The sequence below is a fragment of the Salvia hispanica genome, chromosome 6, assembly GCF_029641045.1.
Source record: "Salvia hispanica isolate PSC_SH4W2 chromosome 6, Shi_PSC_v1, whole genome shotgun sequence".
Classification (NCBI taxonomy): Eukaryota; Viridiplantae; Streptophyta; class Magnoliopsida; order Lamiales; family Lamiaceae; genus Salvia; species Salvia hispanica.
The window spans coordinates 44,796,089-44,821,164 of NC_142697.1; the positions used below are offsets into that span (position 1 = coordinate 44,796,089).

The 25,076-nt window shown below is 34.6% G+C and overlaps 4 protein-coding genes and 1 pseudogene across 4 annotated transcripts; all 5 read right to left on the bottom strand.

Annotated features, from left to right (window-relative positions):
* Nucleotides 1-88: 88 nt before the first annotated feature.
* LOC125205022 (acid phosphatase 1-like) lies at nt 89-1,603 on the bottom strand. Its single transcript, XM_048103819.2, has 3 exons — nt 1,162-1,603; nt 608-811; nt 89-390 (listed from the first exon to the last, which is right to left on the bottom strand). The coding sequence occupies exons 1-3, from the start codon at nt 1,557-1,559 to the stop codon at nt 213-215; spliced, it is 780 nt and encodes a 259-aa protein (XP_047959776.2). The 5' UTR covers nt 1,560-1,603; the 3' UTR covers nt 89-212.
* Nucleotides 1,604-5,214: 3,611 nt separating this feature from the next.
* Nucleotides 5,215-14,678, bottom strand: LOC125203174 (acetylajmalan esterase 2-like). Its single transcript, XM_089061628.1, has 7 exons — nt 14,673-14,678; nt 14,283-14,406; nt 13,969-14,184; nt 13,689-13,840; nt 13,505-13,608; nt 5,583-5,755; nt 5,215-5,438 (listed from the first exon to the last, which is right to left on the bottom strand). Exons 1-7 carry the CDS (start codon nt 14,676-14,678, stop codon nt 5,215-5,217), a joined length of 999 nt encoding a protein of 332 aa, XP_088917754.1.
* On the bottom strand, nt 7,225-7,920 carry LOC125194725 (secreted RxLR effector protein 161 pseudogene; annotated as a pseudogene).
* A 2,142-nt stretch (nt 14,679-16,820) lies between the features above and the next one.
* On the bottom strand, nt 16,821-18,583 carry LOC125206928 (acetylajmalan esterase 2-like). Its single transcript, XM_089059896.1, has 5 exons — nt 18,335-18,583; nt 18,026-18,241; nt 17,641-17,792; nt 17,286-17,559; nt 16,821-17,147 (listed from the first exon to the last, which is right to left on the bottom strand). The coding sequence occupies exons 1-5, from the start codon at nt 18,579-18,581 to the stop codon at nt 16,924-16,926; spliced, it is 1,113 nt and encodes a 370-aa protein (XP_088916022.1). The 5' UTR covers nt 18,582-18,583; the 3' UTR covers nt 16,821-16,923.
* Nucleotides 18,584-20,722: 2,139 nt separating this feature from the next.
* LOC125206929 (acetylajmalan esterase 2-like) lies at nt 20,723-23,179 on the bottom strand. The gene is made up of 5 exons (XM_089062101.1): nt 22,924-23,179; nt 22,590-22,805; nt 21,897-22,048; nt 21,534-21,810; nt 20,723-21,055 (listed from the first exon to the last, which is right to left on the bottom strand). The coding sequence occupies exons 1-5, from the start codon at nt 23,177-23,179 to the stop codon at nt 20,832-20,834; spliced, it is 1,125 nt and encodes a 374-aa protein (XP_088918227.1). The 3' UTR covers nt 20,723-20,831.
* Between the last annotated feature and the right edge of the window lie 1,897 nt (nt 23,180-25,076).

Below are 25,076 nucleotides of genomic sequence, written 5' to 3' on the forward strand. Positions count from 1 at the left end.
AGAAAAGAAACGCCTCCATTACTATGGAACGGAGGAAGTATTTGATATCTAAAACGAGTTTGAGTTTAGCGTAAATGATTGCAGGAAGTGACAAGAAAACGACATTAAGTGTCCATCATTTTATTACACATGATGAGGATATCATCATTATTACACACAACAACATTGCATACTAGGACACAAATTTCATGAGCAAGAAATGAAATCCCAACTTATAACACATAGTAGACAGGGTTAGGCACTTTGAAGGTCCTAATTCCCGCCTCTTCACCAGTTAGGTCACTCCATTGATCTCCCACATTAGCTGCAACTCTGTAATGAAAATGCTTTAGCTCTTGCCTCTTCTCGGATTTGAACTGTACTGTTGATTTTCCATTATCGGCCTCGTCCCTGCATATTCCATATTTTATTTCATCAGTGTTGCCAATTGAAACATAAAATGAATATAACAATATCTCATATCGGTGTACACAAAGAGTTTAATCCACTATATAAATCTCATGGGCCTCTCCTCCTATCACCAATTGGTTTTAGGATGAAACCCATGGATTTGTATCAATCAGTACACGTAATAGTAATACACCACATCAATTGATTGTGTTCGTACTTGAGGATGAGCTTCTTCCAACCCGAATAACCTGCATCTTCCAAGGCAATCACCAGAGTCTCTCTCTCAGAACTCGGTGCTGCGGATAAAAGAAAAATCGGGAATCCCATTTCCAACAACGCGTCGTACAGTTCTTTCATTGCCGGCACCACCGTGCTGTTCGCACGCAGCCACTCGTAGTAGTTGAGGCCTAGAGGTTGTGTCCTGCATCACAAAACCCTAAACTCTTTAGTTTACTAACGTTTGGTTTGGTGGATGAGATACGAAAGATTTGACTAACTTGTAGTACTATTTTAACTACTTCCTTCGTCCCAAAAATATAGTTAAATGAATTAAATTAAGAGAGAAAAAGTAATTACAGTATTTTTATTAGAGAAAAAAAAAATGATTGGATGATTCAAATTTAGGCTAAAGTTAACTAATTACTTCTGAATGTAGGAACGTGTCATCTTATTCTAACATACTACTAAAAAGGAAAATATGTCATCTGGTACGAATGGAGTATGTATTATCAGTTGAAGCAAACACGTCAAATAAAGGTTTTCCGATATTACCCATATTGGACAGTGGAGCTAGCAAGGTAGTTGAGGTTGCTAACGAGGGTTTCTTCAACGTCAAACACCCAAATGTCCTTGAGGAAGGCGTCCTTTTGGAAGGTCGCGGCGTACTCATAGGCCTCATTAGCGACGGCCTCAACGTCGAGGCCCCACTGCTTCGACGTGAGGTAGGTTTTGATGTAGTTCTTGCAATAGCTAGGGACGGTGCTCCAGTCTCGGACGTTGTTGGCCTCTACCCCAACTCGGAAACTCTGGCAGTTGATTTTGTAGTCGTAGCCGAGCTCAGTGAGGCCGGAGGAGGGGCGGCGTAGCTGCCGGATGGGGTTGTCGGAGTTGAAGGATGCATGGGAAGTTGAGAGTAGGGTTGCAAGGAAAACAAGGAGAGAGAGTCTCATTTTGGAATTTGGAGTGTTGAGAGATGTTGGGATTTGTTTGGATGATGCTCAATGAGTGAGCAAGGGAGGTTTATATAATTGAACCCTTTCTCAATTGCCCCTTCTTTTCTAAAGAATTACCAAATTAGTCAATCAAACAATATGAAAGATGCCATTGCTTAAAATGAAACTAATTGAAGTGCTTTAATTTGTTTATCGGGTACAAACTCATTCCACATCGGATGAGTGTGAAAAATTGAAAGGTGTATATAATTTCTGTCCAATCTCAGTTAATTTGAGGCCTTTTAGGATGATCCAAAAACAAATCTGTAAAGGCTTGACGCAAAGTTGACAATATCAAACTTATGTCGTAAAATGAAACATTAAATCTTGAGCGATGGATGAAATCCAATATGAATATGAAAATATGAAGAGACTTATCTCCACAATAGCATTTGATTTTATATATTTTACTCTCAGTAAATATTAAATATGTAAGGTACGTTTGTTATATATCATTATCATTGATAAATTAAGAAAATGCGGTAGGACCGTCACGTTTTTATATAGTATGATAGAGATATCAAGGCGAAAAGTTGACATAAAGAATATGTGATTTTTATCTTTTTTTCAAGTAACAAAAAAAATTATAATTCGGTGGTAGTAGATGTATTCCACCATTAGTTAATTGCGTTGAGTTGATCATTAATTTTTGTATAATTTATGATTGTTATTAAAAGTTAATATTATTTTAATTTGAGAGTAGAGTTACTACTTTCTAGAAAATAGAAACACAAGGAGAGAGGGACAATAATTATGGATTTCATATCATTCATGGTACACATGTTATGAAGTAGTAGTTGATGAAATTAAATATGACAAGACGTTTTATTTATTTGTTTCGTTTTCGTTTCACCACAGTGTTTGGATTATTTAAATGGCTCCAAGATTACTTATTTTCTTTTTTTTTTCTTTTTTTTTTCATTCTTTCTATTTGAGCACTTGTTTGATACTCTAATAAAAGTCACACACGTATACACAAGATTTTTTTGATCAAATAAAAATATACAATAGTAATTTAAAATATAATTTAATTTCTAAATATAAATACTTATCAAATTTTCATTGCGTTCTTCATTTTGTAAACCACACAAATTACAAATGATATCATTGCATCTCTATCACATACTTCAATCACTTTATAAAAGTAGTGGGTAATTTTTTTTCTATCCGTCTGATATTATTGCACGTGGTTAATTGGATTAATGATTGGTATCTGTTGAATCATGGGACCATTTATCACGAGTCTAGAGGTTTCATGCCATGGGCGGAGCTACATGAGGCAATGGTGGGACAAATGCCCCTCCTAAAAAATGATATCTATGCTATTTTCTTCAATTTTATAAATATATTTTAAATCCCTTTCAAATGCCCCTTCTCAATACTTTTAAAATTGTTGATAATATAATTTTTCCCCACCTCACGTCAATTCTTGGCTCATGCATCTCAATAATCTACTTCCTCGATTTCATAGTAGTGAAAGTGTTTCTTTTCGGCACACAATTTAAGAAAAATTATGTTAAGTGAGTTAAGTAGATGAAAAATAAAGTATGAAATGAAAAAGGTAGAGAATGAAGAGAGAATAGAGTAAGAGAGAGTAAAATAAGAAAGTGAAATGTATTGGCTATTGTTTGAAAAAGAAAATGACTCCATTATTATGGCAAAATAACTCTATAACTGTGGAACGGAAAGAGTATAATTAACCACGTGTATTTACACTACCTTTTAGCTTTAGGAAAATACCGGTGCGCAAATTTTTGAGTCATATATACGAAAAAGGGTAATTGGTATTTTGGTTAAGGTTTTATAACACAACTTTTTCAAACGGTTTTATGATTTAAATTTGTTAATTCCTAATTTTATGTTTATACATGTTTGTATTGGAGAGCAAATAATGTAAATGCAACGATTACACTACTTATGCATCTATAGGATTTCATCCTCAATAATAGATTCCGACAAGTCACAATATTTTGGCCTATCCCTTTTAAAAATATTAAATTATAGATACATCAAACCACAAGCATATTAATTACTTGTATTGAAATATAATAAAATTGTCATCCGCGGCAAAAAGAATAGTACTACTTACAAACTATGCATTAATAAGCAAATGAACCTTAAAATTGTAAGAATATATGTCTATGGGCTATGGAAATATAATAATTAAATAATCATCTATTATGTTCAAATGATCGAAATCACAAATCACTCACGTGATAGAATTCCTTCAATTATTAAGGGCCCATGGTCCCTCGTGTCTCATCCAATACCACTCTTTTGTGTAGTGTTTATTGCAATCTCCAGAATATACTATTTATATTCCATTAATGCAACATTATTTTTATGGACTTAAAAAGTCTCAAACCTCCAGACCTCCAATCTATTAGTTAAAGGAAATTAATCGTGGAATATGTTTGATTTTCTTGATTTTTAGTGTTTTTGACGTTCATGTGACATGTAGTCAAAACAAGCATGTAAAAAGACCATGAGACAGTGCTTGCAAAGTTGTATTTTACGATTTAAAAAAATTGAAGTACATTTTTTTTGTACCAAAGATAAGAAATAATTATTGGGGCCAGGAAATTAAATTGATATTGATGTATCATGTATCCATAATTGAGTTATTCAGCCACGTTTTTAATTTTGGTTGTCCTATTGTATTGCATGTGCCTCTCTTAGGACCACATGAATTATAACCAATACTTTTTCTTCAGCCATGACAATATCATTTGTATTTTTTTATTAGCAAATATACATAAATTATCAAATGTCACGCCACGGTGGATTCGAACTTGTTAACCTTGCCCCAGTATAAATCACTCTATCACTTGGCCAATACACGCATACGACAGACATTACTTTTTTGGTATTGTCTCTGACGGACACGAGATTGTTAAATAATTTCAACACTCATTTCCAAATTTCAAACATATATAATTCTTGTTTTTTAGGAGATCATAATTATATTTTTTGATTAAAAGTTAGAACGTTTTCGTCTTAAAATTAGAGTCATGGCCCTTAATTATTTTTTTACCTTTAGTATTTTACTAACTTTAAGATAAAGATAAAATTAGAAGTCTGTCATATTTATTTTTACTCAATTGATCTGTAACATAACACTTAAAAGGGGACAAAGTAATTAAATTTTACAATGACTCGTACTTAAATAAGGTATGAGTATTATTTTCAATTGGAAAAGAATAACAAATAAGCAAGTATGGATAATATTTGGTGTAGGTATTTATGAGCTTGTTACAATAGGCCCCAATAAATTATTTATGAGAGACATATTCTCCTTTATTATGATTTTCTCTGTCTACTGTTTTATGGAATTTGAATTTTGTGGCCCATTTTGCGGGTGCATTCATATTTGAATTGAAATATGAGGTATCTCTTCAACAACCTTTTTATGCAACTTGACTTTTGTAGAACATTTTGTGGGTGCAATCATAATAATTCACAGTGAAATAGTATAAGGATCACTTTATTCTTAGGATTTTCTTTGCACATGGCATATATAATATAATATAATATAATATATATCACTACTATTATTTTATTAATTTATTTAAGTGACATTACACCTTATAATATTTCAAGCACACACATATAGTTATATTATTCTGCATCCTAGCACCAACAGCGCCGGAAAAATTTGTATGGCTACCACATTACGAAACACTTCTTGTGTGAAGTGCAAACCATCCCAAAATATGGAGTTATTAGGGTTTGAGCAAGCAGGCACATTAGGGCTCCCACACAACCTGTTGCTATCATAGTTATATCTTCCCCCGACTCCGCAACAAGACCTCAATGCGGGGTTTCTAAGCCTCGAACCTGTCAATTTTACATCATCAAAAACACGTGACACGAAGTCAAAACGACACTATAATTGAAAAATTGATCAGGCAATTGAATTTATAATTCTCTGCATTTATTTCTTTTTTTCAGGCACGAGATTTGAGAAAGTACTGGACTTGCCTATCAGTGGGGTTTTGAGTTTGATCTGTGCCGTCATAGTTGCATAGTAATCAGTTGGGAAGATTCTGACTTTGGGGAATTCCGCGTTTAGAGCAAGTATAGATAAAATGAGTTTCGTGTTAAACTTAACGGCCACGTCATTGACAGCCTTCAAACACCCTTGACCGTCGTAGGTGTTGGGTTTTCTTGTATTCATCTAATGAGCGCAGCGGAATTTGCATACAAGAATAACAGATCTAGATTCATAATTATATTGCAAGTTGAGCATGTAAAACACAACGGAACTAAATCTTACTTGTTGTGTTGTTTTCTTCTGCGATTGAATCCTGCAAGTTGAATCCACTACTATCGAGGTCCACGTGCAATCCAATCCGATGCAGGAACTATCCCGGTACAATTGCTCCGTAGAAGAATGCTAGGAATTCTCTCTATAAAGCTTTACGTATTTTCTCTCTAATGTTACGCTATTTCTCATGTCCCACAATGGAGAATAAATAACCATTATATAGATGAAGAGTCACTAGGGTTTCATGATTGTTGGGCTTATGAACTAATATAATTATAGCCCAACTATAATTAATTAATCCATATTAATCTAATTCTAGCCCATTTCCTTTCAATCTCCCACTTGGACTAGCATTAGATATAATACGCAGTTCCAACTTTGTACCCTTGAGCGGATCAAAATACACTTATAGTGTGACCCTTTAGGCCCTCATTATCGACGACGATCTAATCGAAGTCTGCACAAAACTCCTAGACTGCGTTGGCAGCGTAGCTCGATATATGAAGGACGTTTACGTGAATTCGGTAAACAAGCCTCTACATAAAGTTTATAGTAATATCCTTTCATTCACGAACCACCCGATTGAGTCTAAGATTTGCTATGTGTCATCCAAATAGCTCAATCACTTTATCTCATCTTTATTAAATGACCCATTAGATCATATTCAATTACTTTAATTGAATATATCTTTCGCATTGGCCAATGACTTAGTGGTCAAGTAATATAGAGAATTTGAGTGTTCTCTCGAAATTCTAATCGAGGAATGAATCTCAATCTTGGCTCAACTACCATTTTCATTTATCTTATGATATACCCAACACAGGTCCGTGTCTCAATCCTCCTTTGGGAGGCAAAGCGTTGGACAAGATCAAAGCACACCACTCAACAAACAAAATGTGTAATGACCTCAGATCCAAGGACTATTACATACTTCATGCACTAATAAACTGTAGACACTTAACAAAACAGTTTAATAGTAGGGTATACCAATACTCTCCAAAGTATACCATGTGTCCATCACGAGTATCAAATATCTCATAGCTGTGAGAACAACTACATTCTCGAAGAATGTGATGCAAACCCCATGCTAACCTATAACATATCATCAATATCCCATTCTTGATGATCATTGGTTAGGGCTATTTTAGAATTATACTATATCATTAATGTCTCACCCCATTAACGACAGTCACAATTCAAGGGAACAAATATTTAGAATAAAGACAAACATTTAAACAATTATTCCAATAAGTGCACAAAACCCATAGAAAATAAAATTTTCATAGAATGTGATCAAGTAATAATGTCTCAATACAAAATGTTTCTAAGACATATAAAACTTCAACTCCCACTGATTCAAAGCCATCTACCAACATGCTTAACACCTAAGCTTTCAAAGTGCTTGTTGTGTTTTGCTATACATAACGGTTTAGTGAAAGGATCAGCTAAATTATCATCAGTGGGTACTCTTTCTAATTTTATGTCGCCTCTTTCAATTATTTCTCTGATCAGATGATATCTTCTAGGAACATGCTTGTTCCTGTTCGTAGCTCTGGGTTCTTTTGCTTGCGCAACAGCACCAGTGTTGTCACAGTACAAAGGTATTGCACTACTGGCACTCGGAACAACACCCAGTTCCTTAACGAACTCTAACAAAGCAACAGCTTCTTTGGCAGCTTCAGATGCAGCAATATACTCGGCTTCGGTGGTGGAATCGGCAGTTGTACCTTGTTTGGAACTATTCCAACTCACTGCTCCACCATTGAGGATAAAAACATATCCAGACTGAGACTTATAGTCGTCATGGTCTGTTTGGAAACTAGCATCAGTATACCCAGTAACTGATAACTCTGGTTGTCCACCATAGACTAAGAAATATTCTTTAGTCCTTCTAAGGTACTTAAGAATAGTCTTAACAGTTTTCTAATGTTCCTCACCGGGATTTTGCTGAAATCTGCCTGTCATGCTAAGCGCATAGGCCACATCTGGCCTAGTAGATATCATGGCATACATAATAGATCCTATAGCCGAAGCATATGGAATCTTCTTCATGTTGTCTCTTTCTTTGTCATTAGAAGGACAATCCTTCTTTGACAATACAATGCCATGTCCCATAGGAAGAAAACCTTTCTTAGAATTCTCCATTGAGAAGCGCCTTAACAACTTGTCTATGTATGTAGATTGTGATAATCCCAACATCCTATTTGGTCTATCTCGATAGATCTTAATTCCAAGGATATAGGAAGCATCACCCAGATCCTTCATCATAAAGGATCTAGACAACCACTCTTTCACGGATTGCATCATGGAACGATCGCTTCCCATAATCAAGATGTCATCAACATATATGATAAGGTATACGACGTTTCCATTTTCGTGTTTACTATAAACACATGGATCCTCTTTGCTTCTGACAAAACCAAACGATTTGATTGTTCTGTCAAAACAAATATTCCAACTCCTCGAAGCTTGCTTAAGTCCATAAATGGACTTCTTTAGCTTGCACACTGCATTCGGCCTTTCTTTCGATACAAAACCTTCAGGTTGTGTCATATAGACATCGCCTTCTAATTCTCCATTGAGAAATGCGGTTTTGACATCCATTTGCCAAATATCAAAATTGTAGTATGCAGCAATTGCAAGTAATATCCTAATGGACTTGATCTTAGCAACTGGCGAAAAGGTTTCATCATAGTCAATGCCTTCGCGCTGACTATAACTCTTTGCCACTAACCTAGCCTTGTAGGTTTGTACTTTGCCATCTGCATCTCTCTTCTTTTTGAAGATCCATTTGCAGCCTATAGGGTAAACCCCATCTGGCAAGTCAACTAGTTCCCAGACTAAGTTGAAGTACATCGAGTCCATTTCAGATATCAAGGCTTCAAGCCACTTCTCTCGATCGGTGTCTGACACCGCCTCGGTATAGGTCTTAGGTTCATCGTCATCTAAATCAACTTCATCATCTTGGTTCTCAACCATTAGATTCAGTCTCTCAGGTGGACGACGAGTCCTTCTAGGCCTATTGAGTTGGTTTTGCTCTGGTTCAAGCTGTTCATTCTGTATGTGAGAAGGTTCAGGAATATCCCCATGATCTTCTTGAGGTGAAGGTGATGCAACTATTGCATCATCTTGTCTTTGATGCATCTCATTGTCTTGAGGTGGTCCTTCGAGGGTCTCTCTAAGGTCCTCTCTAAGAGTAATTTCCCCTCCCAATAGATCATCAAAAACTCTCACTGAGTTATTGTTCAAACCATTTGAAAATACCTCATCCTCAATGTTATCTTGTGGTTCTTGAATTTCTTCAAGATCTACAATGTTGTGACCTTGTTCCTTTAAGACATAATTGTCTTCAAGAAACGTCACATTCCTAGAGATTATCACCTTGTGATCTCCAGGGCAGTAGAATTCATATCCTTTAGTTTCTTTAGGATATCCCACAAAATAACATTTCTCACTTTTAGTTTCCAATTTATCGGTCATCATTTTCTTAACAAAAGCTGGACAACCCCAGGTCCGGATATGGTTAAGACTTGCTTTCTTGCCACACCATAACTCATATGGTGTTTTCTCGACTGATTTAGAGGGAACCCTATTTAGAATGTAAATAGCCGTTAGTAAGGCATGACCCCATAGGAATAAAGGGAGACTGGCGAAGCTCATCATGGATCGAACCATATCTAATAATGTTCGATTTCTCCTTTCAGATACTCCATTCATTTGAGGTGTACCAGGAGGTGTCCAGTCTGACTGGATTCCATGTGACTTCAAGTAATCAAGAAATTCTCGGCTCAAGTATTCCCCTCCTCGATCTGATCGAAGAGTCTTGATACTTTTCCCAAGTTGTTTCTCAACTTCACACTTAAACTCTTTAAATTTCTCGAAGGCCTCGGATTTATGTTTCATAAGATACACATATCCATACCTTGATAAATCATCAGTAAAAGTTATGAAGTACGAATAACCACCTCTTGCTTGAGTTGGAAACGGTCCACACACATCTGTGTGAATTAACTCTAGCAAATCCTTAGCACGTACCCCTTTCCCGGAAAATGGTTTACTTGTCATTTTTCCTTTGAGACAGAATTCACAAGCTCCATATGATTCTAAATCAAATGAAGTGAGATAGTCTAACTTTCTCAATCTTGCTATTCTTTTCTCATTAATATGACCAAGTCTGCAATGCCAAAGATAAGTTGTATTATTCGTATTACATAGCTTAGGTCTTTTGTTTTGCACATTGAGAATATTTCGTTTGTATTCAAGCATATATAATCCATTTTCAAGAGTGGCATTTCCATAAAACAATCCATTAAAAGAAAACAAGCATCTGCTGTTTGCAAAATGGAAGGAAAAACCTTCAATGTCTAACATCGGAATGGAAATAATATTCTTAGAAATAACTGGAACGAAATAACAATTGAACAATTCTAGTCTATGTCCTGAGGGAAGATCCAATCTGTAAGTCCCCACGCATTCGGCAGCAACTCTTGCTCCATTCCCAACACGCAAATCAACTTCCCCAGGCCTCACTTTCCTACAATCACTTAGACCCTGCACATTATTACAAATGTGTGAGCCACAAGCTGTATCTAATACCCAAGATTGTGAATTATTCATAGACATATTTATCTCAATGACAAACATACCTGAGCTCCCACTTTCTGCACCTTGTGCCTTGAATTTTGGGCAGTCTCTCTTCCAGTGTCCCTTTTCATGACAGAAAAGACACTCATCCTTTGATAACTTCGACTTCTTCTTAGCCCCTCCACTCTTAGGCTTTAGAACAACATCCTTAGATGCTTTCTTCTTCTGTTGCTGCTTATTCTTCCCTTTGGAAGACTTCGCAGAAGAGCTCACCATGAGCACAGATTTTACCTTAGTAGTGGAAGACTCATAAGTCTTAAGCATGTTGTGCAACTCTGGCAGCCCAACCTTCGTGTTGTTCATGTTGAAATTCACAATGAAATTCTCAAAACTACTAGGAAGAGACTGAAGAATTAGATTTGTTGAGACATTTGCGGGAAGCACCGTTCCAATCGATGCTAACCTCTCAATCAAACCAATCATTTTCAGCACATGCTCAGAAACCTTGCCTCCATCATGAAGCTTGCACTTGAAGAGATCGCGAAGTATCTCATACTCCATAGTTTGAGCTTGTGAAGCATACAAACTCTCCAAGTGTTTAAGCATCTCATATGGAAGCATGTGCTCATGTTGTCTTTGAAGTTCCAAACTCATGGACGACAACATGATGCACTGAGCATCATTTGCATTTTCAACATGTTTCTCATGAGCAGCTGCGTCAAACGTGGCAAACTCAGAAGATTCCTTACTGGGAACGACACCAATTGGTTTGTCCAAGACATAATCAATTTTGTCATGCCTTAGCACCAAGCGCAAACAACGGAGCCAATCCGTGAAATTTGACCCAGTCAACTTGTGTGTTTCCATCAAACACTTGTAAGTCAAGTTTGACATTTTATCTGAACAGAAAAATACAATGAAAAGTAAATTAGAAAAGCATATAAAGATCACATTCGTATCTCTAATCAAACAAGAGTTTATTGTATTGATTAGCTCCCACTAATTTTAACATATATTATGTCCCCCAAACATAAAATACGAATTTATATCAAATATAAATTTTAGTGGTCCAAGATCCAAGTCCATATCATCGCAGCCCCTGCTTTGGCTGATCACTACAATAATATTACAAGGTAGGCCTCCAAGCCAATTGCAACAACTATTTTGTAATTCTTGGTTTATTAATCCAATTAATATGCATCCATAAACTATTTAGGTCGCTTTGGCTTTACTAAACAATTTAAGCAAGTCAACCCCATCACACGATGCCAACCATGCATCTATGAATGAGCCTAGACCTTGTGGATTTAGAGTAAACGCTTTGGCGTAAAACTCGTGGTCGAAAAGGCTAGGAACATCAAACAATTATGATGGACGATGCATTTGTTTCAAAAAACAAGACTTATATTTTATGGGGAAAAGTGTGATACTAGTTATGTGAATATAATATCCAATATTAAATTTCAAACAATTACTGGGCGCCGCCTACCCAGACATAGTATAACACGGACTACAAATACTGGGCGCCGCCTACCCAGACATAGTATAACACGGACTACACATACTGGGCGCCGCCTACCCAGATAATAAAACGGTCTCTAACTACTATAGTTAAAATAAATAAGCATAAATCAAATAGCATGCTTATCACATAGGATATCAAATAATGCTCAACAAATAAAATCAAATTTCATTCTCTAATTAAATGTGGATTTAATTATATTAATTCCAAATTAATACTATAATTATACATATTTAATATTCATTCCAAATCAATATTAAATGTGGTGATTGAATTCATGATTTACTAATCAAATTAATAAATCATTAATTGAGATTTTATTATTAATTCTCAACTTATAATAATTTAGTTAAAGAAACTTGGAGCCAAAGAAAAATCCAATCTTAAAATTTGAGTCAGAAGAAACTTGCGGCCAAACCGCTTCTTCGTCGACTCTCCGCTGCCCAGCAATGCTCCGGTAACAGCCGTGAACCACCAACTGTCAGAAACCTTCTTCACAAGCAATTAGCATAAACACCGACGCCGGTGGAGTGAAAAGGCGAATTTCGAGTATGAGATTCAAAACCAGATTCAAAACCTTCTCGTTTTGTTTCTTTCAAAAATTGAAAACTGATTTGAGGTTAAAGTTTCAAATATGCTTTAAAATAAAACAATATTCATTGTCTGCACCATTTTGGAACAAGAAATTGATTCTAATTCAAAACCAATTGCAAAAATCAATTTCCTAAAACAATTCAAAACTTACAAAATCATATTATCAAAACCAATTGCGCAGCTTTTAATTAAAGAAGATTTTGATATACAAAACAAAGTCTGACCATTGGATTTGCAAAACTAATTTTCGTTTTAGAAAAATTGAAAGGTACTTTCAAATTCCTAACTAGATGAGAAATCTAATTTCTCATAAAACCAGTGCAGAATATTCGAAACTTTTCAGATTCAAGGTTCAAAACTTTGAATCGATAAACAATAGCAGTTTTGTTTATTTTCTGAAATTTATCTCAATTACGCGAACACAATTAATCCACAAATAATTAGCAAACATAATAATTATGAATCGAGCCCTGGGCTCTGATACCACTGTTGGGTTTTCTTGTATTCATCTAATGAGCGCAGCGGAATTTGCATACAAGAATAACAGATCTAGATTCATAATTATATTGCAAGTTGAGCATGTAAAACACAACGGAACTAAATCTTACTTGTTGTGTTGTTTTCTTCTGCGATTGAATCCTGCAAGTTGAATCCACTACTATCGAGGTCCACGTGCAATCCAATCCGATGCAGGAACTATCCCGGTACAATTGCTCCGTAGAAGAATGCTAGGAATTCTCTCTATAAAGCTTTACGTATTTTCTCTCTAATGTTACGCTATTTCTCATGTCCCACAATGGAGAATAAATAACCATTATATAGATGAAGAGTCACTAGGGTTTCATGATTGTTGGGCTTATGAACTAATATAATTATAGCCCAATTATAATTAATTAATCCATATTAATCTAATTCTAGCCCATTTCCTTTCAGTAGGCTGACACGTCGTCAGTGGCTAAGGCCGTTAGAATGTACGGATAGCAGCCTAGAGGGGCGGCTGAGGTGTATAGTACTAACGTTGCCCCCATTTTGATCACCTCCTACATTTTAAATTATAATTAAAAATATAAAATGATATAATTATAACTAAATTGGGAATTAGAGAGTGTTAATTAATTACTCTTGCAGCGTTGATTTGGGCCTCGACTATGAGTGGGACGTAGCTTGTTACTTCTTGGATGGATTTGCCTTGGACTAATGCGTAGCCGATCTCGTTTAACTCGCCGAATTCGATTACTATAGAAGAATTGGAGATTTGCCTCTTTGCACACTCTGATTAGGAGATACCATTAAATTCAATATAAATTTTTATAAAAATATTCAAAATAACAATCCCTAGATGAAAATTGATTAATTTTGATACTATGAAACAGTATATAAATTTGAGAGATTAATTTTACCTGTTTGACTAGTGCAATTTGATTGGAGAAATGTTCTAAACCAATTTAATTGAGTGTCAAGAGGAGTATTATAAGGTGGGACAACAATTCCCCTTGATTGAAGAAATGAAGCATTAAGAGTTGTGCTTCGTGCTACTGCAAATACGACTCCGTCGTAGCTTGTAGAAGCATTGATCGACAAGTACGGTACGATGTTGGGTAGACCAACAGCGTTACCTGCAAATTTTTTTTTATCAATTTTGCATTAAAATGTGGTACTATTAACTATTAATTGCAAAATGTGACCAATTATGTTAGGGAACATTTCATCATACCCACGTAGTCGACCTCGAGGCGGCCATCGGACCAACAGCCAGTAGGAGCCCGGGAAAGTGACGCCGTAAGGGTCACGTGTGGGTGGGAGAAGAGGCCCAACCGGTGGAATCCTAATGGCGTTTCCTATATCGGATATTCCGTCGCCAAAGCGGTACATGATTTCAAATGGGCATATCCTATTTTGGGCAGAAGCTGTGCCAGCAGCTATGAGCAGAAGAAACACTGCTACTATGATTTTGTGGGACATCATATTTGATTTGGAAATTTTTATATGATCTAGGGGGGTTTATATAGGCATTATGCCATGGATTTTAGGGTATTTTTGGGATACCAAAAGAATAATTATTAAGAATATTAGGTTAGTTAGATGTTATATTCCTATTGTCCACTTCCATTACTTATAATTTTGATGATATGTGTTACATATTTGGATGTAAACTTGGTAAAAATGGAGTGAGAGGAAGAATAGTTAATTGATAAATAATTACTTATATAAGTAATTAACAAATTAATAGAGTAATATATATATATATATATATATATATATAGGATTGTGTTAAAATGACAACACCTCTTAAAGTAACACCATACCACCATTCCTAGCCAATCATTTGTACATATGGACGAATAATAAGCTGCCATGTGACAATCATAAAAATTGCTCAAGGGTAAGTTTTCACGGACTGCAATATCCAATACACTAGACTGCAATTTTTCCCGACTGCAATATCCAATACGCTAGACTGCAATCTATAGCGTGGTGTCACAGTGTCATTTTAAGAGTGTTGTCATTTTAACGCACCCCTATATATATATATATATATATTTTCTATGAAAGTGTCTTTTTGAAGACAATAATAGTAAGTAGTACTACTATTTTGTACTAGTAACTAAATTGAGTATAGAATTTTTATTTTGAGAAACAAATCATTTTTATTGAAATAAATTAAAAAGAGAAATAATTCATCTTTATTAAGACATAAAAAGAGTATTTTACCTATAAAAGTGTAAAAGATACTTTTTCACAAAATAAATAAACTTAATTTCGTTATTCTAGCTGTGCATACTTACTTCAGCGTAACTAAACTCTCTCAATAATAAAGTTGGACAGAACCGATGAGTTTATTTAAATGGTTAATAATGTGATTGCGTTTTTTCTTATTAATTAGAGACTAGTAAATTTCAAAATCAAAGTTATACTTCATCCATCCCATCGATAGACACGCTTTCCTTTTTAGTTATCCTAAGTAAGATAATACATTTCTATATTTGAAAAATCTCTATCTCTTTCTCCAATTAGTACACTTAACTAATTTTTCTCACTTCAATTAAAATACTCAATTTTTTTTCTCACTCTATCAATATCGACATCCACATTTTCTTTTCTCTAATAAACATATTAACCAACAACTCATACAATTCTGTGCCGACTATGTGTCATCATATTAGGAATGCCAATCACTAGTTAACATCGAGTTACTGCACATAGAATTCGTCTACTCTCGAATTGCAAAATGAAATAAAATAAACTAGTATATGTAATTTCACTATCCATAATTTATAATATTTCAATGTTAATTAGACTCATTACCTATTATCTTCTATATACCTAACTCCTACTAATAGAACTATTAAAGCTTATGACGTGTATCCATTTTAGCATTTCAACGGTATTAGAACATATAGACACGTGAGAACATTTGTACTGCACTAAACTTATTTTTCACAAATCACTTGGACTAAATTAACCTACATGATAGTTTGCAATATTTTCTAAATGTAACACGTATTTTGATTGTTATATACTTATATCTATACATAGCCGTGCCTAATTACTTTTGCATATACCACTGAGTCAACTTCTTATTTCCAGTTCTTTATACCACTACTTAAGATTATTAACCTTAAAAATCAACGTTGTGCCTAACTTTTTGATATAATTAGGTTGGTTGCAGCCACATCATATATATACAAAATTACTACTCCCTCCGTCCCTAAAAAGTATGAACTATTTTTTTTCGTCCATTCCCAAAGAAAGAGTATGAACTTTCTAATTTTGAAAAATTCAAACAACACATTGCCCATACACCACTACGAAAAAAATTATTGTCCATCGGTAAAGAACTCGTCGGTAATTTTTTTTACCCGACGGAATTACCGACGGAATATACATGAATTAAAAAAGGTAAAAACTTAGCTACGGAATTTTCTGTCGGTAATTCCAAGCGCAAAAAATTCCTTCGGTATTTCCGTCGGTAATTCGTAGCGAAAATTTTCTGTCACTAATTCCGTCGGTAAACTGACATTTATTTTATAGTGCACATCATTTTATTTACAACTTATACCATTATAATAATATGGACCCCACTCTCCACTAACATTATTTTCACTACCCTTTCTTTCTCTCTCTTTCTCTCTCTCTTACTTTTCCCCTTATTTATTAAAACTCGTGCCGAACTCATTGGTCATACTCTTTGGAGATAGAGGGAGTATTTAAATCACATATACTTCACCCTAAAACAACTCACAATGAAGAGTTAGTTAAGAGAGTTATTTCTTTAATTGGCCTAATAACACCTTATTATAGTATTAGTACAATTTTTCTACAATCTGCAGTAATTGAAGCATACATTTATATAGTTATATTAGTCTGCATCTTAGCACCAACAGCGCTGGCACAATTTGTATGGCTACAACATTACGATACACTTGTTGTGTAAAGTGCAAACCATCCCAATATATGGAATTTTTAGGGTTAGGGCAAGCAGTCACATTAGGGCTCCCACAAAACCTCTTGATATCATAGTTATTTCTTCCCCCACCTCCGCAACAAGACCTCAACGCGGGATTTTCACGCCCCGCACCTGTTAATTTTACATCATCAAAACACATGTAACACGTAACGATACTATAATTGATACCAATCGGGCAATTGTATTTATAACTGTAGTTAAGTCATTTTTTTCAGGCACGAGATTTAAGAAAGTACTGGACTGACTTGCCTGGTGGGGTTTTGTGTTTGATTTGTGCTATCACGGTTGCGTAGTAATCCGTTGGTAATATTTGGACTTTGCGGAATTCCGCTTGTAGAGCAAGTAAAGATAAAAGGAGATTCTTATTAAACTTAAGGGCGACGTTATTGACAGCCTTCAAACATCCTAGTCCGTCGTAAGCTGACGTGTCATCGGTAGCTAAGAACCTTAGAATGTAGGGATAGCAGCCTAGAGGGGCGGCTGAGGTGAATACTACCCGCGTCGCACCCAATTTGATCACCTCCTGCATTTTAAATTGCAATTAAAATTACATTTAAGATGTTAACTATAATTAATTGAGAGTTAAGAAGTGTTAATTACTTACTCTTGCAGCGTTGATTTGGGCATCGACTATGAGTGGGACGTAGTTTGTTACTTCTTCGATGGATATGCCTTGGACTAATGCGTAACCGATGTCGTTTAGTTCGGCGAATTCGAATATTATACTAGAATTCGAGGGTTGCCTCTTTGCACATTCTGATTAGGGACGGACGCAGAAAAAATTAGTAATATGATAGTGTATATAAATGAAAATTAATTAAATTTTATGGATGTATCAATATAGCATCACCAAAAAACTTTGATGACCAACCATAATGATTGTAACATAATAGAATATTGTAAATTGAATGTTAAAACACCTTAATTAATGATTGTGGATATTAACAAAAACAATATGAAACATATATAAATCTAGAGATTTAATTAACCTGTCTGACTAGTGCACTTTGATCGGAGAAATGTTCTAAACCAAGTTAATTGAGTGTCAAGAGGAATATGAACAGGTGGGACACCAATTCCTCTTGATTCAAAAAATGAATCATTAAGAGACGTGCTTCCTGCTACTGAAAATACGACTCCATCGTAGCTTCTAGAAGCATTGATAGACAAGTATGGTACAATGTTGGGCAGACCCACTGCTTCAGCTGCAAAATTTTATCAATTTTATATTAAAATTCGTGTCTGTCAACTGTTAGTTACAAAAGGTGATCAATTATGTTAGAAAAATTTCATCATACCCACATAATCGATCTCGAGACGGCCATCGGACCAACGGCCGGTAGGATAGCCGGGGAAAGTGACACCGTAAGGGTCACGTGTGGGTGGGAGAATAGGCCCAAATACCGGAACCCTAACGGAGTTCCCCGTATCGGATATTCCGTCGCCAAAGCGGTACAAGAATTGAAATGGGCATTTACTATTTTGGGCTGAAGTTGTGCCAGCAACCATGAGCAGAAAAAATACTACTATGATTTTGTGGAACATCATATTTGATTTGGAAACTTTTATATTGGGAGAGGGGGTTTATATAAGCATTATATATGTGCTATGGATTTGGGGGCATTTTCGGGATTACATAAGAATATTAAGAATGTTAGGTTAGATGTTATACTCCCATTGTCCACTTCCATTGCTTATAGTTTTGATAATTAATAGAGTACATGTAAAATTGGTAAAAAATGGAGTGAGGAAAAATAGTTAGTTGAGGCAGGATAAATAAGAAGATAGTGAACTACTATAAATGGCTTTATTTCTGCTCATTTATGTTGTTCGGTGTATGTGGTTTATTTCGTATGGGCCCACATAATTGATGAAGCCAGTACTGTGTGCCGCATAAATGAGATAAATAAATTCTATTGGTATTTTTTTGGGAACAAAAATTTTACCAAAAAATGAGAAGTGTCCTTCCCAAATTATCCCTCTCATTTATGGGTTCCCCCCTTTCTCAGCACACATTTGAACACACCAGAATTTTCGAAATCCCTAACCCTAGCCAGCGGTGGTGTTGAAGCTCTCATCCCGTTTCCAATCTTTATTCACGCTATCAAAACAAGGTGATCGGAAGTTCTCATCCCATTTCCAAGCTTTGATTTTGTGTTTGGGTTGAATCGGGTACCAATTTCAGGTACCCCGCGATTGCAACGTCGAGATTTTTCTTCCTATCAAATAAACATGTTCATCACATTTGGGCTTGCATAGCTCGAAATTTTTCAGCCCGTCGTTGTTCGAAACCTATATGTGTCAAGCTCGTTCGAAAATAATTCAAATTACCTCGTAGTGCAACCTGAGAGCGAAACGGTAGAGATGTCCTTTACTTTTTGCTACCTCTATTTCAATTGGTGTGAAACTCTGTTCTGTGTATTTTTGAATGTGTATTTTTGCTACTACTGCGTGGGGAGATGAAAATTTGAAATGCTTACAGGGGTAATTTTGGCAATTTGCACATGAAGTGGGGCAGCTCAATTAAGTGTGGCTTAAAATAATTTCCAATGATATCTAAAACTGGGCCCTTATCTTAAAAGGTGAACACCATTATCAAATATGGAGAAGGTGGGCCATGCCATGTTAATTCCGAAGCAGTTTTATTTCTGCATATTCGCTAACAAACGAAGCGAATGACTCCAACTAAGTTGGAATAACAGAAATGAAAGTATTGATCATAAAACCAATTTTTGTGAACAGACCTAAATTAAAAAATAATTTTATTTATGAACAAATAGAGTAATATATTTTATATGCAAAATGGCGTTTTTAGAAAATATGAAATCTTATGTACTCCCTCCGTTTCTTGTTAAGAGAGATGATCATTAATTTTTGCCAAAAATAGAAATGACTCAATTATATTAGAATTTTTCAGAATAAAAAAACGATTCTATTAATATTGGAAATTCTTAAAATAGAAAAATGATTCTATTAAAATAGAAATGGCTTAATTAATAGAAATGATTGTATAGGAGTAAGTAAATTAATTGAACATAGTAACTTTACATTTAAAAACAAATCATTTTTATTGAAATAAATTAAAAAGAGAAGTAAGAGGTCATCTATATATATTAATACATAAAAAAGTAATTTTTTTTTTCTTATAAATGTCTTAAAAATATATACTCCTTCAACGTAGCTAAACTATCTCAACAAAAAAGTTGGACAGAACCGATTGATGAGGTTAATTTAATGGTTTAATAATGTGATTACGTTTGATCATATTACTTACTAATTAGTTCAAGACTAGTAAACTTCACAATCAAAGTTATACATAATTAAAAGTAATGCTATTCCTAATTAGGAATGCCAATCGATAGTTAACATCGAGTTACTGCATAAAGGATTCGTCTTCTCTCGAATTGCAAAATGGAATAAAATAAACTGTGTAATTTCACTATCCATCATTTATAATCTTTCCTGTGCCAATTAGACTCACTACCTATATACCTAAGTCATTATAATAGAATAGGAGTATTAAAGCTTATGACGTGTATCCTTTTTAGATTTTCAATGGTATTAAAACAAAATAGACATGTGAATAATAATTGTTTCTAGCAATCAATCAAGTTAATTTTGTTTTTCAAAATGACTTATGCCAAATAGGTTGTGAATAAAATAGCTAGAAATAATCGCTTTCAAAATATGAAAATGGTAACTTATTTCTTTAATTGGTATCATAAGTGTTACAATTTTCTACAATTGGCAGTGATTTTCACATCTGCAGTAATTTAGAAGCATACATTTATATAGTTATATTGGTCTGCATCCGAGCAGCAACAGCGCCGGTAGAGCTTGTATGCCTATAACGCTCCGATACACTTGTTGTGTAAAGTGCAAACCATCCCAATATATGGAGTTATTAGGGTTTGAGCAAGCCGTCACATTAGGGCTCCCACACAACCTGTTGCTATCGTAGTTATAACTTCCCCCGACCCCGCAACAAGATCTCAACGCGGGGTTTCTAAGCCTCGAACCTGTTTCACATCATCAATACACACGTAACGCGAATTAAAAATGTCAGTATATATAGTACTACTAATTAGATATCGGACTACTAGAGTTGCAATGTACTCCCTTCGTCTAGTAATAAGGGTCTTGTTATTTTCAGCACGAGTTTTAATAAATGTGAACTGAAAAAATTAGTGCAATATGAGTCTATTTACTAGTAGTTACATACCGTTTACAGTAAAAGTGAAATAAGACTTGTACAGTATCAAAGTAACAAAATGATGAATCACCTCGTCAAATAATTGGGCGCATTTTGGATGCTTAGGTGGGAAAAAAGTCAACATTTAACCCACCTAAGGATATAGCGAGGTAATTATAAAACTAATATATATAAGTGAGTCTCATATCCCATAACTTATTCAACCCATTTTTCTTTATATTTCTTAAAACTCGTGCTATAAGTAAATATGACTCCTGTTGCGGGACGGAGGGAGTAGGACTTACCGATAATTGGGGTTTTGAAAGAGATTAGCACTCTCACGGTTGCGTAGTAATCGGCAGGCAAAATGTTGACCTTTGGAAATTCTACTCTCAGAGTGAGGAAAGATGCCGTGAGATTAGCGTTAAACTTGACGGCGATGTCGTTAACCGCCCTCAAACATCCAAGTTCGTCGTAGGCTGACGTGTCATTGGTCGTTAACGCCGTTAGAATGTAGGGATAGCAGCCTAGAGGGGCGGCTGTGGTGTATAGTACCCGCGTCGCACCCAATTTGATCACCTCCTGCATTTTAAATTAATGATTAAAATGATATTAATTAAGTTAATTGTAATTAAATTGGGAATTAAGAAGAAGTGTAGATTAATTACTCTTGCAGCGTTGATTTGGGCCTCGACTAAAAGTGGGACGTAGCTTGTTACTTCTTGGATGGATTTGCCTTGGACTAGTGCGTAGCCGATGTCGTTTAGTTCGGAGAATTCGAATAATACAGCTGAATTTGAGGGTTGCCTCTTTGCACACTCTACATATGTCACACATGTTAACTTATTAGGAGATAGTATCATGGAGTATATGTTTTCAATGTGAATTTATATAGAAAAACATTATAGTGTAACAAACCCTAAATTTATATGGGTTCGATCACCATGGTTTTATATGTCGGTGTATTGTTACTGAAGAAAAAGTATCTTAAAGATATTATTTGAATGAAGTGGTGGGGAGGGGTGACACAAAAGAAAAATGATTGGTATAAGTTTTCTAAAATTTATTCGAGAATATATTTTTTAGGTGATTCAGATTATTGATAACGATTTAAGTAAAATTTGGATAAATTTGAAGGCTCTATAGAAGAGAAATAATTGAATAACATAAGTTTGGTTGTGTTTGCCAATTCTGGTTAGTCATAGAAAGGAGATTGATATGTGAAAAATAATACTAAGTCACAATGATAGTAACAAAAATAAAATCTTGTAAATTAAATGTTAAAAACACCATAACCATAAATTGCGAATATAACACTAAAAATCATTACTATGAAACATAAGAAGTATGAGAAAGTTAACCTGTTTGATTAGTGCAATTTGATTGGAGATATGATCTAAACCAATTTAATTGAGTGTCAAGAGGAATATTATATGGTGGAATAGAAATGCCCCTTGATTCAAAAAATGATGTATTAAGAGCCGTGCTTCCTGCTACAGAAAATATGACTCCATCGTAGCTTCTAGAATCATTAATCGACAAGTATGGCACAATGTTGGGTAGACCAACAGCCTCAGCTGCAAAACAACAATATTCAAAAATCACTTTTTATTCCATATTTTACTAATTATATACTATTAATTAAAATTCGTGTAATTTACTAGAGTATGTTGGAAATTAAACATTTCAACATACCCACGTAGTCAACATCGACACGTCCGTCGGACCAACGGCCGGTGGGGCTTCCGGGAAAAGTGACGCCATAAGGGTTGCGTGTGGGTGGGAGGAGAGGCCCGGACGGGAGAACCCTAACGGAGTTTCCGGTATCGGATATTGCGTCGCCAAAGTGGTACAAGAATTGAAATGGGCATTTGGTGTTGTTCCTATTTTGGGCCAAAGCTGTGCCTGCAACTATGAGCAAAAGAAAGGCTATGATTTTAATGGACTTCATATTTGATTTTGAAACTTTCCATATTGGGAGGTGCTTTATATAGGCCCTCAAATATGGTTCTGGGGGTATTTTGGTAATTATCTAAAGGATAACTTTTAATATTATTATACTGTGGTGAAATATTCATGTATATATCATTGCGGATAGATAAGTATCACACATGTTAAGATTTTCTAACTAATTTTTCAAATTATGGGAAATATAAGAATTTGTCTTTTATACTATCGATATGCCTGTAAAATATGCATATTACAAATAATAATATTTAATCAAATAAAATCTAATTAGTGAGGCTACGACGCATAGGAGAACTCATTAATACTCTAAAAGTACCGTAATTAAAGAATATTTTTAATAGTATTATTATATAGTGAAAAATTCAGATCACATATATGTATAAGGAGTATCACAAATGTTAAAATTTTCTAACTAATTTTTCAAATTGCGGGAAATATAAGAATTTGTCTTTTATACTATCAATATGCCCGTAAAATATGCATATTTCAAATAATAAAATATAATCAATTTAAAATCTAATGAGGCTACAAGGCATAAGAAAACTAATTAATACTCTAAAAGTACCGTAATTAACCCTGTAATAAGAGTTCTAGCTAGCCGTGCCTAATTAAAATTTGCATTTTATTTTCCTTTTTCGCATTAATTCCTATGCTACTTAAAGATTAGTAAACTTCAAAATTAGACTCATGCCTAATCATAATTATGATGTCAAAAGAAAGTTGACATTGAGTTACTAAATATAGGTGGCAAATTAATGAAGATTTCCTAATTCTTATCCGCACTTTAACCAACAACGAAATATTAATGAATAAGTTGTTACAATAAAAACTAGTATAAATCTTGAGATACAAAAGAATGTTATTAAAAGAATTGGTTCAAAAGAGAAGTGACCTATGTATACTTTAATAAAAAAATATTTTTAATACTCCATTATATACAGTTATAGTTTCATATTTGCAAGTAAGACATGGGGTAAGGTGGCCATATGGATTTTCAAATATTGTGGCTAATTAACTACATGTGCCCATACTAGTGCCCATAGCATATCCATTAAGTTGTTAATTGTTAAGCATGTAATTTCCCTATCCATAATGTACAAATTTTTCCAAATGTCAATTAGATTCATTACCTATTATCCTCTATATACCTAACTCATAACAATAGAATAGTAAAGCTTTTGATCCTATCAAGCTAGTTAAAAACTAATTCAAGACAAAAGTTTGTGTGCATTCCGATCCGCCCTTACTATACTCGCGGATCCTAATCCGAGCCATGACCCGCTAAATATAACTGAATAATGAATAAAATTGACAATTTTAATTAATAAAAGTGATTGTTTTTTAGAATAATAGTGGCGGTTACTGCATAAAAGTGAGTTGCTTTGTGGAGTACTATGGATCCGAGTAGCAATTAATATTATTTAAAACAAATCGTAGCACCAAAATTGTCATTTATGTTAAATGAATACTGTGTACTACATATGTACCAAAAATATAAAGTATTTCGCAAACATTTATTATTTGAATTAAACTAGCTACAATATAGATTCAAATTAAATTTTATTAAAATTATAAAATCTCTATATCAAATGAAGCACATCTTAATTAGCCCATAACTTTTGAAAATTAGTAGGCCCGTTAATTATGATATTGGTTACTTGAAATTCAAAGCCCATAAAAATACGAGGCCCAAATTATCCTAAGCAACATTATTGGTCCATCTAAACGTATAAAATACAAAATCTTTAGTAACAAGCTCCATAATCCATATCATGTCAACTTGATCTAGCATTAAAGCTATGGGATTTTTGTCAAATAAAACTTGTACTGAAAACCAACTTTCATCGATTAGAGATGCATGGTTCAATGGAAATTGATGG

Excerpts from the sequence above, each read along its gene's own strand:
- LOC125205022 (XM_048103819.2), bottom strand. The coding sequence starts at position 1,559 with ATGAGACTCTCTCTCCTTGTTTTCCTTGCAACCCTACTCTCAACTTCC. Across the intron at positions 812-1,161 it reads AGCTCCACTGTCCAATATGG|GACACAACCTCTAGGCCTCA; the intron begins GTAATATCGGAA and ends TTTGTGATGCAG. Across the intron at positions 391-607 it reads TGGAAGAAGCTCATCCTCAA|GGACGAGGCCGATAATGGAA; the intron begins GTACGAACACAA and ends TGGAATATGCAG.
- LOC125203174 (XM_089061628.1), bottom strand. Across the intron at positions 14,185-14,282 it reads CCTCGAGGTCGACTACGTGG|GTAACGCTGTTGGTCTACCC; the intron begins GTATGATGAAAT and ends AAAAATTTGCAG. Across the intron at positions 5,756-13,504 it reads GCCACTGACGACGTGTCAGC|CTACGACGGTCAAGGGTGTT; the intron begins CTACTGAAAGGA and ends AAAACCCAACAC.
- LOC125206928 (XM_089059896.1), bottom strand. The coding sequence starts at position 18,581 with ATGTTCCACAAAATCATAGTAGTATTTTTTCTGCTCATGGTTGCTGGC. Across the intron at positions 17,793-18,025 it reads AAAGTGCACTAGTCAGACAG|AATGTGCAAAGAGGCAACCC; the intron begins GTTAATTAAATC and ends GTCCCTAATCAG. Across the intron at positions 17,560-17,640 it reads CCCAAATCAACGCTGCAAGA|GAGGTGATCAAATTGGGTGC; the intron begins GTAAGTAATTAA and ends TTTAAAATGCAG.
- LOC125206929 (XM_089062101.1), bottom strand. The coding sequence starts at position 23,179 with ATGAAGTCCATTAAAATCATAGCCTTTCTTTTGCTCATAGTTGCAGGC. Across the intron at positions 22,806-22,923 it reads TGTCGATGTTGACTACGTGG|CTGAGGCTGTTGGTCTACCC; the intron begins GTATGTTGAAAT and ends GTTGTTTTGCAG. Across the intron at positions 22,049-22,589 it reads AAATTGCACTAATCAAACAG|AGTGTGCAAAGAGGCAACCC; the intron begins GTTAACTTTCTC and ends TGACATATGTAG.